Source organism: Frieseomelitta varia, unplaced genomic scaffold (genome assembly GCF_011392965.1).
Source record: "Frieseomelitta varia isolate USP_RPSP 00005682 unplaced genomic scaffold, Fvar_1.2 scaffold_483, whole genome shotgun sequence".
In the NCBI taxonomy this organism is placed as follows: Eukaryota; Metazoa; Arthropoda; class Insecta; order Hymenoptera; family Apidae; genus Frieseomelitta; species Frieseomelitta varia.
The window spans coordinates 224,702-238,100 of record NW_025110238.1 but is presented as its reverse complement, the minus strand read 5'-3'; the positions used below and the strand labels follow the sequence as shown (position 1 = coordinate 238,100).

The following is a 13,399-nucleotide window of genomic DNA, read 5'->3' as shown; positions in this document are numbered from 1 at the left end:
TGAAGCGTGTCAATAGTTTCGTTTCCCTAATTTCGTTCAAAGTTTAATAAACGTGTCTTTGATACAAAATGCGCTGGTAGGTCTGCGAATGATTGTACAATTATTGTATGAATTGTATGATTTTATGTATTGTGTGTATAGTGTGCAGTGTGTGAATTGTGTGCATAGTATGAGTTGTATGAACTGTATGAACTGTATGAACTGTATGAACTGTACGAACTGTACGAACTGTACGAACTGTACGAACTGTACGAACTGTACGAACTGTACGAACTGTACGAACTGTACGAACTGTACGAAATGTATGATCTGTATGAATTAGATGAATTGTATGAGCTGTGATCTGTGTGAATTGTATGAACTGTACGAATTGTATGATCTGTATGCGTTGTATGTAATGTATGATTGTATTATTTTATGTATTATATGTATTGTATGATTGTGCGGGATATGAACTTATTGTTAATGCGATCGTTGTGTGGGAGAGAGTTCCATAGTTCAAGCTCATATGTGAGTTTTAGAATTAAGATTTAGACTTAAGTTTGAGATTGAACTACGGAACGTCTGTCTCCTTTTTGTTTAACCTCGGGCCAAGTAGAATAAAGCCTCGGCATTCCTTACGAATGCAGAGTTATTTGTATGTTTGTTAATGGAGGGTGGTTGGGATTAGGGCCCGGGCGGGTCTCGTACGTAGTCACCTCCTCGTGGTGAGACCTGGTAATTGATATCGTTTTACAAACTCAAATTTTTGTAAAACGATATCAAGCTGAGAACTACGCAACCTACAGTTCAGTTTCGACGGTGCAAATTTCTTTGCTTTGTGTATTTCATGGTCTAAACTGAACTGTAGGGATAATTAGTTGATAAGTAAACTATTGGGCCTCCAGCGGGCCACCGATGGACGACGAGGGACATCGTGGGATGCGTGCGTCTTAGCTTTAAGTTGCGTGCGTTTAATTTTAAGTTGCGTGCGTTCAGTTTTAAGTTGAGTGCGTTTAGTTTTAGTTAATTATAAGATAGTTAATATTTGTAAATTCAATGTCAGCGCATTCTGTATAAAGACACGTTTATTTAACTTGAAACGAAATTAGGGACATCTTTTCTCCGCTCTTCTTTCATTCGTTGTTACTGACAATGCACTAGAATAGGTTTCCATCTTTCGCTGTTAGTGTGTCAAATCGGGGACCTGCAGCCTCGTCCGAAAAGACGAAGTTTGGTTCTTGTGCGTCCTTTGTAATTCGGCTTGAGTGGTTCCGAAGAACACCATCGCGAGAAATCCCATATAAAATAACTCGGTTACGAAGGGGCTGTACTATTTTAATATTTTACTATTTTTATTATTAATTTACTATTTTTATTATTATTTTTGTTCTTTTTATTACTTTTTTCCGTTGTTTATATTTGTTTCCATTTATTGACGTAATGTCTTCATTATCAACGAGTAATAACCATAAGTAGAAACAATAAATATGCAACTATAATTGTGATCGATATGTTTGCAGTGCCCATTCGGCACAACACCGGAAAATTTTATGTAATGCCTGCAAAAATACATAATCATGTGATTATTATTTGTTCCTATATGCTCTTACATGTTTCTGTATGAGTCGGATGTCTGTCACTGTGTTGGTACAGTATCGGTAAGGATCTCGGTTTGAGCGACCGTGACTCTGCGTTAGTACAGTATCGGTGAGCCGTTCGGGAGATCTAAATAAGTTTTAATAGAATATCCATGTGAGTCAGAAATAACCCCGGCACAGGACTGCAAGCTTCCGAGGGTTAAAAGAACAGTGGTATCCGTTCGATGAGAAGGAGGCCGTGCATTCGCGCAAAAGAATGGAATCGTGTGCAAACCATGTGGAGCCAGAACGTTGTGACTTGTCGGTGAACCGAGAGGGAAAGTCATTAACCATGGTGTGTGTACGTGAGAGAGAGAGAGAGAGAGAGAGAGAGAGAGAGAGAGAGAGAGGGGGGGGGGCCGAACGACCGAACGATCGGCGAAATTCCCAATATTTTTTTCTTTCTTTTCGACGTTTAAAAATTTCCACCGCGCAACGGCCTGACTGAGAAATAGAGTCGAGAGCTGAGAGATAAACGGACGCCTGTCTTTTTCTCCGCTGCCTTCGTTCGACGAGGACGAGGTCGTTCAATACGCGCGAGATGCACAAACGTTGGTCAAATAAAACGCACTGTTCGTCTTCGTCGAGCCAGTTCCGAGTAATCGTCTCGGTTAAAAAGTTCCCACGCTTCTAATTCGTTCGTTCGATCGATACCCGTCGAATGCCAATTTGAATTCGAATTCGTTACATTAGAAACCAATATCGCGTGTCACGCTCCGTACGATCCGTCTTTTTGCCGCTCGGTCAGAAATTTCCGCGCTTCTTCTCTTCTCGGAGTTCTAGCCACGAGTTTCCAAGTGGCTGGCGAAACAAGAGATAAGAATAGAGACGGGAGATGGCGAACGAAGACATCGGTACTCGGTCGGCACGCGGTCGGTGAGAAATGTTGGCTGATGCCTCTGTCTCGTTGCACGTGACACTAAGACGAAAATAGCGGTCGGTATGTACGTGCACTTAAGACGCTCGACTGACAGCGTCGTTTAAGATAATGGATTATGTCGCGTGAGGGATGCGACCTCTTCCCCGTGCCACGCCAGTTTTAAAGACGTCAGCCGCGGGATATTCGGTCGACGATGCGGCCATTCGTCCTAGCTGCGTTCGTCCGTTCGTTCGTTCGTCGCCGGGTTTTGCACGGGAATTTCGACCGGATACCAACACTTTTAACCAACGTTCCCATCCCATCGTCGTTGGCTGGCGATGCGTTTCTTTCACTCGACGAGCTGGCGGCAGCCACCTCGGCCCGGCTTCCCACCCTCGTGACTAAGACAAATGGTATGTATTTATTTCACGGCACGCCAGCCAGTGGATTTCTCCTTTCTCCATTATGCATCGCCCTCGTTAAGCATTTTTTTTTTCCCTCCCTTCTCTTCCTTTCGACGCTTCTCTCGCCGTTGGTTTTTCCTCCCCTACTCTTCTCTACGCCATTTTCTTCGTCCTTTTCCTTTCGTCCTTTTCCTTTCGGCCTCCTCCTCTCCTTCTCTCGTCTTTTCGCTCGTTCTCGAGCCACGGCGCGGTCCTTATTCTCTCTCCCCGGAGCGGAGAGCTTTTTGTCGCGTCGCCCTTCTCGAACCCGGCTCGTTCCGTTCGCGAGAATGGGCTAGACCATGGTGAGACGCGACGAGATCGCCGAGCAACTCGGCGGGAGTAATGAAAGAATTCGGTTGCCGCGCGTATTGAACGAGGAATTTTTCCTCGGAGAAAAGCGCGCGACGAGAGACGAGAAAGAGAGAGAGAGAGAGAGAGAAAGAGAGAAAGAGAGAGAGGGTAAAATGGAATAAAGGAGAAGGTTAGGGCGGCAACGCTGGCTGGGAGATAAGTCGGAAAAGGGCGAGCAACCGGATGCGACGAAGCGTGGAATCGTGTTGCCAAGCTGGATATAAATTCCAGGTGAAACTCTGAGCGAAACTAAAGGGTCGAGGAATTTTATACTTGGTTCGATATCGGCCAGCCGACGGGGAACCAAGTTTCGACGCGTTTCTCGTCGCTGAAAGAAAGTCTCTTTCTCGTTCGAAGTGTCGAACGAAGCTACCTGGGGTGCGCGCCTGTTGGCCGGCGAACTTCCCCGTTAATTAAAAATATTTAACTCATCCGACGGGATAACTGGATAAAGCGTCATTGTAATACGTAATACTCCATCCTTTTTTATTTTCTTTTTTCTTTTTATCCCGTTTAACGAACTTAGTTGCCGCGAATGGTCGATGGAAAGCGATCAAAAAAAAAAAAAAAGAAAAAAAAAATTATCGGCGAAGCAGTCATAGGAAAAGTTTCGCAATGGAGACCGCCGCGCCGGTCTTTTGATTAACAGTGGCCCGTTAATAGCTTCAATTTAGCCTTATTATTTTCAGAGCGGATACTTTTACATGAAAGTTTCACGAAGCCGGCGCAACCCAACTCGGGGAGAGGGCAGGTTACGAGCGCTTGGGGTACGCTAATCCGTCTTGACGCTTCGCACAACGTACATTTTAAGTACATCCTCGTGTTGTACCCGCCAGAAGCAGGGGGTGCAGCGAGTTACTTCGCTAACCACCCGGTTACGGAGTCTGACGCCTAGGTATATATATTTTCATTGGCGTTAAATTTTTAACTTTCGAGAAGGTAATTTCAAGCGCCAGGACCACGTCGTTAACGGCACACCCTCCACAAGCCTCGTTCGTTCTCCTCGTCTTATCCCCACGCACTGTTCGTAAAACAGGGGCGAATAAAAGTTCAACCGTTTCAACCGTTTTAGCGCCATGTAGCGCGATCGTGCTGTTTCGTGTCGAATAATGCCACAGTGTTTGGTCGCGGTGATCAATGTATGTACAATGCACTCGAATTACAGCGCCATATCGTCGTCAGTCATATTGAAGCTTGCTTCCCTAATTACTTCCTTTTCAATTAAACCTAAACCACCTGTATAAATAGACAGTGTTTACAAAACAGCGCGATTGCGTTTCTTGGCATCTTTTCGGAACAGTTTCATGAACAGTTCAACACCAGAACTACTAGCATGATCAAAATGACCAATTTTTTTTTTTATTTTTGTTAGAAATTTTATAGATACGAAACAGCGTATTTTTGGCGATTTAAATAGCATTTCGTAAAATGCACGAATGGAAGCTCGTCTACTCCATTGCATTATAAAATTATTCCATTTCATTGGTTCTTTCATCTTTCATTCACGTCTCTAATGGAAATTTTACGTCTTAATCGTCGCTCGTTCTAATAACTATTTAACTCTGTTAAATAGCTTGTGGCACTAAAACGATTAAGAATTAAAGGCACTCACCCCCGAGCCGCAGCTCCGCGGTCGCCTGTACCATCTCGTAGTCGTTCTTCGCGAAGCATTGATACATCCCCTTGTCGTCCCTCACCACGGACGAGACGCGCAACGTCGAGCCGTCGTTCCCCGTGATTTTGCTTCTACCGGAGGCGCTTTCTCCCACGGGGAGCCCGTCCTTGGTCCAGAAGATCACCGGGATTGGTTGGCCAGTGACGGAGCACTGGAACTCCGCGTCCTTGCCGAGGTCCACGGTGACCTGCAACAGTTATCGATTCCGGCGTTACATCGTTCACCTGGCATACACGTTCGCCAATAAATGTCACTTTTAATATCGTCGAGACTTGTCCCTACAGCTTAATATCGTTCTCCGGCGGGGGAAAGTTGGCTACGTCACGATTTCGCCCGGGAGAAAAGAATCTGCTTCCAACCGATGGAACCGCAGCTGCGCGAACGTTCCATCGGACGTGAACATCATCGATTCCCGGTAGCGTACGTGTTGAAATTTCGTCTTTGTAATAAAAATATATTTATTAAAATAACAAAAGGTACAGCGGGTACTCGCCTATGCAGTGAAATAATGAATCGCGAATTAACGCTTTCTTACAGAGACATAATCAAAAATAGATAGTATTTTACTGAGTTTTTCAGTCATTCCTTTCCTTTGCACTAGCCTGCTCATGTTTCATAATTGGAAATGAATGTTGATAAACACGGATCTATCCGATATCCTTGTAACTACGTATACCTATGGAGTATTTTGAAACAAAAGTTTACTCGACCGAAGTGACTTCATATAATGAAGCTCTTGTGCAGCGTATTAAAAATGTATTTATTGAAATGCAACAAGATACTGAGACACTGCATAGAGCAATAAATTCAGTTTTTCATCGATGTCAAGCCGAGCAGAAGGACATCATTTTGGAAGTGAGACTTTAAAAATAGCGAGTAACTATTTATCATTATTTGTTTATGTCTCCTTAACATACCGTTAATTCGCAAACTTCATTTAACATTTTTTTCCTTCTTTTGGCCCCTGGAATAAACTCTCGCAGTTTGGCGAAAAGAACCCAGGACACCCTGTATAATATGATTAAATACAACTTAAGAATAAAACGAATGTAGAATTTTAGATGTGCGACACGCGGTGGCTGTTCTACGGCTCGAACGAAACTAACGCTAAACTAATGGAAAATTCGTGGAGTCACGCTATACAATGTCGCGGTTCCTTAGATTGCATCATTCGCCATCGCTCTAACACCAATAAGCATAAACACACCGCACGCATCCCATTCGCCCCATATCGTTGTCTTCCAACAGTACGTGCACAGCTGAGGAAGGATCTCGAGGAGCCGACGGTTCAATATTACCTGTAAAATAATCTTTGTAAAATAATTTCTCGTTACGCATTAACGACACGAATTTTACCAGTGATACCCGATGGGACGTGACTTCTATCAAAGGATGGCTCGTCGCCGGAACGTACGTACACGTCGGCTGACAAACGAAGCGTACATCCGGTTACGCGGCTCTTTACGATCCAGATCATGCACGAACGAAGCCGGATAATATCGCGGTTGAGCTTTGTTCGCCACGCGTACCGACAGGAATCGCTATATTAATCTCCTTCCCCGTTTCCTGGAAATTTCGACGGGAACTATCGACTCCTTTGATCCCCTGTCAAGCGTAGCGTCGAAATTATGAAAGCTTCCGGCCGATGGCTAACATGACGGTGAAAAAGAAAAGAGGAAGCTATCGCGTGGCGAGCTTATCGCTCTTTACCGGTGCCAGAAAGATAGAAAACCGCCTAACGTGCTTACGCACAATCGGAGCGAATTGCAGCGCGCGTGGCATACGCGCGGCATAACGGCGAATCGAACGTCCTGTCGGGATATCTCGTCGTCTATCTTCGAAAGCTTAATTGCTTTCCGGGCAGCGCGCGCGGTCATCTCCCTTTGATCAGTTTGTCGGTCCATCTGATTTATCATTAATGAGAATCGTTCTGTGTAAACTGGGTTGCGGCCGGCAAACCGACAAACGGCGAACGTTGACGTACGAAACAATAATAAGTCGGAGGGACGACCGGTTTCTCAATACGGCGTTTCCATTTAGCTGGAATCAAAGGAAGAGAGTTATCGGATACTCCAACGAGACACACACACACACACACACACACACACACACACACCATTGGAGTAATTATAATAATCTAGAGCACCGATGTATTCTTTTCTATTAAATTTTCGTTCCCTTTGGTAGCTGCCATCAGTTATTTACCATGCTAATTAGCAGATAGAGAAAGAGAGAGAGAGAGAGAGAGAGAGAGAGAGAGAGAGAAATGACGCTGTAATACGCGACAATGCACGGCACACCGATATCACGGTTGAAAGCGTTCGAAACGATGGTAATGGTAGGATTAAGCGGCGCGGTAAGTAGAAAAGTCTCGACATAGTCGGACGCGATAGGCCGAATGCCTAGCGGCGCGGCGGGGCACACCGAATCCGATATATACCGGAATGCGGTTGAGTGGAGTGGCCTACTGGCATCTCCATATGCATCTTGAGTCGCTTAATTGATCATTGATCGAGGAAACGAGCCTTTGATCTCGCCAGGAATCCGTCTTATGTATTATTGAAGAGGCTCGTTTATCCGGCCGGCGGTGATACACAGCAACGACGATTCTGCGCCCCGATTACCATCGATACATCAATAAATACATATACGCACATATGGGTGTACACTGTACAGTGTACACTTTGGCCTGGGTTCTCTCGTAACGCGACCGCCCTCGGGTCATGAATTTCGAAAGCCGTTCGATGCGCCAAAGCATCGGAGAAGAGATGCCCCGAGCATATAATGCACGGAGCGTGCACGAGAGGGGCAGGACCGATTTTCTCGGGCGGTGAGACTCGAAGAACCCGCGATGAACCGGCTATCGGTTTATAGTGTGTTTGATAAGACGTCATTTATGGGAAAAAAATATTCCTTTTGTACGAAATTTGGCACGGATTGAGAAGTACTACCACGAACTCGATTAATAGTGTGGCCAATGCCCACTGCTAGCGATTGTTGCTTGGACGCGACGAAATGTGCTTTTCATCATTTCAAACTTTTCAGTATACGAGACAAGTAAAGATCTCGACATTTCACGAATTCAACGACTTAGGCTTTCTGTTAAGACACGTTCCTCGTGGTCTACATATGCTTCACGATTAACTAAATATTTTCGACTGGATTGCCAACACGCTGACACCGTTTTCCCGACTAAGTGTAAATGCGGCTACGATGCTTGGAATCGTTATCTCCTTGAAGTGTCCACGACTGGTTTCCTTCGTTAAACACACTTTACTGTTTCACGGACTTTAAAAGTCCTCTTTCGCGCAATTTGATCGTCATCTGTGCGATTGTTTGTAAAGACAGCAGCCCCAAGCACGCACTTTTAATGGATGACACTTGAATTTGGATAGACAAGGCTCGTTTGACAGGATTTGAAAATGTTTGGAGACAACGTGTAACATTATTTCAAGTTTCGATCCGTGCAAAATTTTCTTTTACAAAAAGAATATTTTTCTTTTCAAAGGAACGACGTCCACGTTCTATCATGTACATTAAAACTCCAGGATCACGGGACTGCGATTTACTTTAGATACGGGTTAAGGACGAGACGTTCGTGAAACTGGTTGGTCCAAGGGCAGTGAAATCGTTGGGTGGTAAATCGAACCACCACGACGGCCATTAAGTACCGTGGAGAGGATCGCGCGCGTTGCTCTCGCCTTCCCGGCTTCTTTTGTCTCGCGACCCTAAAGGAAACTTTCTTTCAAACCGAAGACCTTAGGTTTAAATATCCTTTGATACGGCATTCAAGCAACCAGAGGAAGGAACGGGAAATAAGATGCGCAAGGATGGCACCTTTAAAGGCGAACGAGCTGGCTGCAAGAGGTGAGGAAAGGAGCAGAAGAAGAAAAAGGAGAAGAAAAAGAAGAAAAGGGCAAATCTACGAGGGCGTCGAGTTGCACCTCGGTACCCGCTTTGTCTCTGTTATCCCTGTCTCCTACTCGCGGTATCGTCGCGTTATTACGACAACCAGCGATACGTTTACATTGTCGATATAACCGCGTTATAGACCGACTCGACGTCTTCTTCCGAGACGTCTGCTACACCGGGCGTAGAAGCAGTAGAGGAGAGAAAGAGAGACAGACGCAGATGGAATTATTGCGAGAATTTCTGGAAAAATAGGAGCAAATAATCATAAATTCCACGGAACGAGCGCAAGACTGTGTGTGCTCAGGCCGGGGCGGAATGTAGTGGAATATTCTCGATTCGCTATGCTCGCGGGAACGTCGTCGAGCGAACGTTCCATAGGATTAGACGAATGGAATGATCTTTGTTATGTGAAAATCGAATAAATCGGATTTCGCTGGCTTATTTTCTTTTCTCGTGTAGTCGACCCGCCTTGTATCGCTTGCGAGAGATTTTCATGAGACGAAAGAAAGAGAGAGAGAGAGAGTCAGAGCAAGTGCTTTACGAAACAGAGATTTTGGTGAGACAGGACGCAACGCGAACGAAACAGTCGACCGAAAAGTTGATTACGCGTCGAAAAGACGCGACGATGCTTTTAACAAAGGGGCGGCAAAGTCGGCCGCGTTAATGGACGAAAGTGCGATCGAAGCGAATGGCGGCTAATATACGGGAGAGAATCCGTCCGCAATGAGCGTTTCTTTGCTGATGACTGGAAAAGTTATGCGACAGACTTCCGGCGAACGAACTAGCTATTTCATCGATCCTCTCTCCTTCCATGGTAGCTACCATTTTGTCCATCCTATTTTTCCCCCATTTCTTTTTTTTTTTTTGTTTATACAGGACCGCTTTCTCCTATTCTCGGATTTCGACGCGCGTTAAAAACCATCGTTTGTTTTCTGTTCCGGCAACGCTGAAATTCACGAGCTTGGCCAACGAACGAACGAACGAACGAGCGAACCACCGATTCCCGACGCAACTGCTTCGAGCGTGCTTCTCGAGTTCCCGAGGGAGAAAGGATGCATTTTGTAGAGGCTGTTCGAGTATCACCGTAATCGAGCGTCGAATCGTCCGGCGACAAGTTTGAAAATTTCAACCGCAAATCGAATCAACGATCGCGCGCGCGGATAGAGGGGGAGGGAGAAGGACCGGTTGAATGGATCAACCTGCTTCCGCGCGCTTTGACATTTCGTTTGAAACGTTATTAATTATTCCGCTTTGCACGGGCAATCGACGCCACGGTTAATACGCTTACCAACGATCCCGTAGGTCAAATCCAGCGCGATCCTGCCGCACACTGTGCCAGGCGCGGCGATTTTCGTTGTTTTGACTGGGATATACGATTTGCGAGATTGACCTGGCACCTCGCGCGGGTTGCGTTACGCTCAACACGCTACGTGGCGCGTATTTTCGCGATTTATCCATGGCCTCGACCGGGATCCAATAACTTTGAACAAGCGCGGCGCGACAGATCGCACAACCGATGATTGGCGATCGTTGCGAGTCGCTGACACACGTCGTTATCGATTCACAATGACATACAGAGAAAGAGAGAGAGAGAGAGAGAGAGAGAGAGAGAGAGAGAGTCATCGGTTCGTTCGGTACTCTTTTTTATCATTGTCACAATGGTCACGTTCATCGTCCCGAGAAACATCACGGACACAAGTAACAAAGCTTGTTAAAAGATCAAAGAAACTACGAAGAACTGCGCGTGGAGCGCCCCCGACGGGGACGAGGCGCCTTCGCCAACCTGGTTACTAATTAACGGAAGTTAATACTAATTAATAACAGCGTCGCGTTTACGGCGAGCAGGCCAGGAAACAAGAGTTGCTCGTTATTTCCCTCAGCCGATATTTACGAATCGAGATGCGAATCGAACGTTTCCAGCTAGCGAGCAATGTTTTCGAGATTACTCGGCCTATCGTTATCCTCATCACAGACGAGGTATATGAATAGACCTTGCATACAATATACTTTTTCGGCCCACGATTGAGGGGTGGGGGGGTCTCAGGACCCCTTTACACTTTCGTGTCGCATCTTGTTGTATCAATTCAGGCAAGTTTTGCACTACAATACTACTAATGATGAGAATTAAAATTAAAAAATATGGACAATATTGCCATATCTGCTTGAGAATCATTTATTGAATTGAACGTGGTGGTACTTGATCGATGAAGGAATACAACGATTTAAAACAGAGATTGATGAAAATTGGAATGAAGAATTAAGCACATCTCAGTATTATGTGTTAGTCTATTACAAATATTATAGCCGTCAAATTCAATTCAGATTGATATTTAGTTGACCAATTTATAACGTCACTTGCGCACAAATATATAATGCAATTCCAGATATGTTCCAACAAGAAATGATATCATACGTGAGTCGTTGAGTTCGTCTTAACAACAGCCATGAACAGAAATATAAAATTCCATTTCAGTTGAAATTTATTCCATCACTCGAAAATATAAAATATAATTTGCAGCATGTAACGTATTCCTTTTTACCAAATTTGTAAAAATGGTTCTTTAGTCGATTTTGCAAGATATATAAAAATATGTTTCGTATATATGTTTCATGAAATATTAAAGATTTATATTAAATAAATAACAAGTAAATAATTAAATACATAATTGTTATCATCATACTATTGATAGGCAAAGTAGTTTATAGAAAAATTTCGAGTAACAAATTTTAATTAATAAGCATAATTTTTCACTAATGAATAATAGAATTTACATTATTTGTCATAACCAATGCACTACATAATTATAATAAAATTGTTAAAAATTTAAAATAAATTTGATAATTGAATGTTAACAATAATTTAAAATAGTTCAAAATTTAATTAGTTGAAAATTGTTTTTAGAAATATTTAATAAAATATAAATGATTTATACCTAAAACCATGTATTAATAATTTGCAAATTTTATTTTACTACATATTCAAGAGTCGTGATAAATCCGTAAAATATGGATAGAGCTCTTTCTGACACATGTTGTAAAATGATTTCAGTTAGTTACTAGTTTCACATTTCTGTATTGAAAGTTTGTAATGGGTTTCAAAAATCATATTCCTGGCGCATTCGCTACTTGACCAACCTCCATCGTTTTACTAGATGTAATTTCCCAATTCATCGTTGTTTAAATGCAGAGTGCGCTAAAAAAGCAGTAATTTTTCGGGTAATATTTCAGGTCACGGACCACGAAATCCCGTAAGATGCTTATTACTGCTCTGATTCACATACCTCGTCTGTGTCCTCGTCATCGTGTTTACTCCGACGAGCGATACTCAATTATCCACATCGGCGGGAATTAGTCAACAACTCCGGGCACGACGACGACGACGACGTTGAAGACCAGACTCTCTCCTCTCATTTCCCTTCCGACGCGAGTTTGTTCGCGAAGCAGAGATCGCCGAGCTCCGAGAAAACCGGCAAGTACTCGTCCACGACGACGAGGGAAAACGAGAATATCTCATCGATTTAACAAAGCCACGGTGCAACGAACTGTTACGTTCGCGAGGGAGCTAACGGGGGATAATTTGTAGATATCCGTTGAAAATAGAATCCGTGGCTCAGTCGAGAGACCTTCGCCTCTCCTCTGACTGGAAAGGAAACGAACGCGGCTGGGCGAGGGAGGGGGGAGGGAGGGGGGAGGGAGGGGAGAAGAAAAACAGAAAGCAGAAAGGAAAGAAGAGAAAAGTAACCGCGATAGCTCTCAAGCTCGTTTACGAAATAGAATAAAGGGAAGCGGCTAACCTGTTGAGGTATCGGCCGGATGAAGAGAAGCTACTTATCATCGAGAGAACCGCCGCGATCCTTTTGCTTTCGCGTTTCAACGGTCGCGTTGAGCACACCCGTTGTGGAATTTATTTCCTGCACGACACACACACACACACACACACACACACAACGGTCATCCCTTCTTCGTCGAGAGGCCGGAAACGGATCTCGCGGGCACGGATGTCGCATCCAGCAGCAGCGGCAAAAAGGTGTCGCGTCGTTCGTCGTCTAGCCTCGATCGAGAATATCGTCGCGCGACGCCTTCCGAGATTTCTCGAAGGATTGGGATTATCCGACGGAATGGGGGGAGGAGGGAGGGGGGAGGATCGTTCGGTTCGTTCGAGAAATTCAATCGAAGCAAGCGACGCCGAGATAGAGTGCCTTTAACCTGTTGAGACGGCACGCGAACCGTGCACTTTTCCCTCTTTTTCAGCTACCTGAGAGTAAAGTGAGTGTCTTCGTTTAAATAATTATTAACGTTGTATCTGTATCGTTGATTAAATCAGCTCAAAGTCGCCATTCGAGCAGATGAAACGAAATCGATTTGGCTGGCGACGTCCAATCGGGCTAGAAACGAACGGATGCTAACCTGTTGAAAACTGCAAGCGGTAGAAATCTTTCCTCGGGATAAATTTTGGATTACTTCCAATTAGAGCCTATATATCGTGGCGAATCGAAGCGGACGAAGGGAATAAATTTCAGATTATTTCCAATCGGAG

At 44.4% G+C, this 13,399-nt stretch overlaps 1 protein-coding gene across 5 annotated transcripts in view; it reads right to left on the bottom strand.

Moving 5' to 3' along the window:
• The window catches only part of LOC122532917 (Down syndrome cell adhesion molecule-like protein Dscam2), a 187,235-nt gene that overhangs the window by 34,422 nt on the left and 139,414 nt on the right, over positions 1–13,399 (bottom strand). For all 5 annotated transcript variants that reach the window (XM_043662107.1, XM_043662108.1, XM_043662109.1 and 2 more), the window contains one exon: positions 4,888–5,137. In XM_043662107.1, coding sequence (XP_043518042.1) covers positions 4,888–5,137 — 250 coding nt within the window. The remainder of the gene's footprint in view (positions 1–4,887; positions 5,138–13,399) is intronic.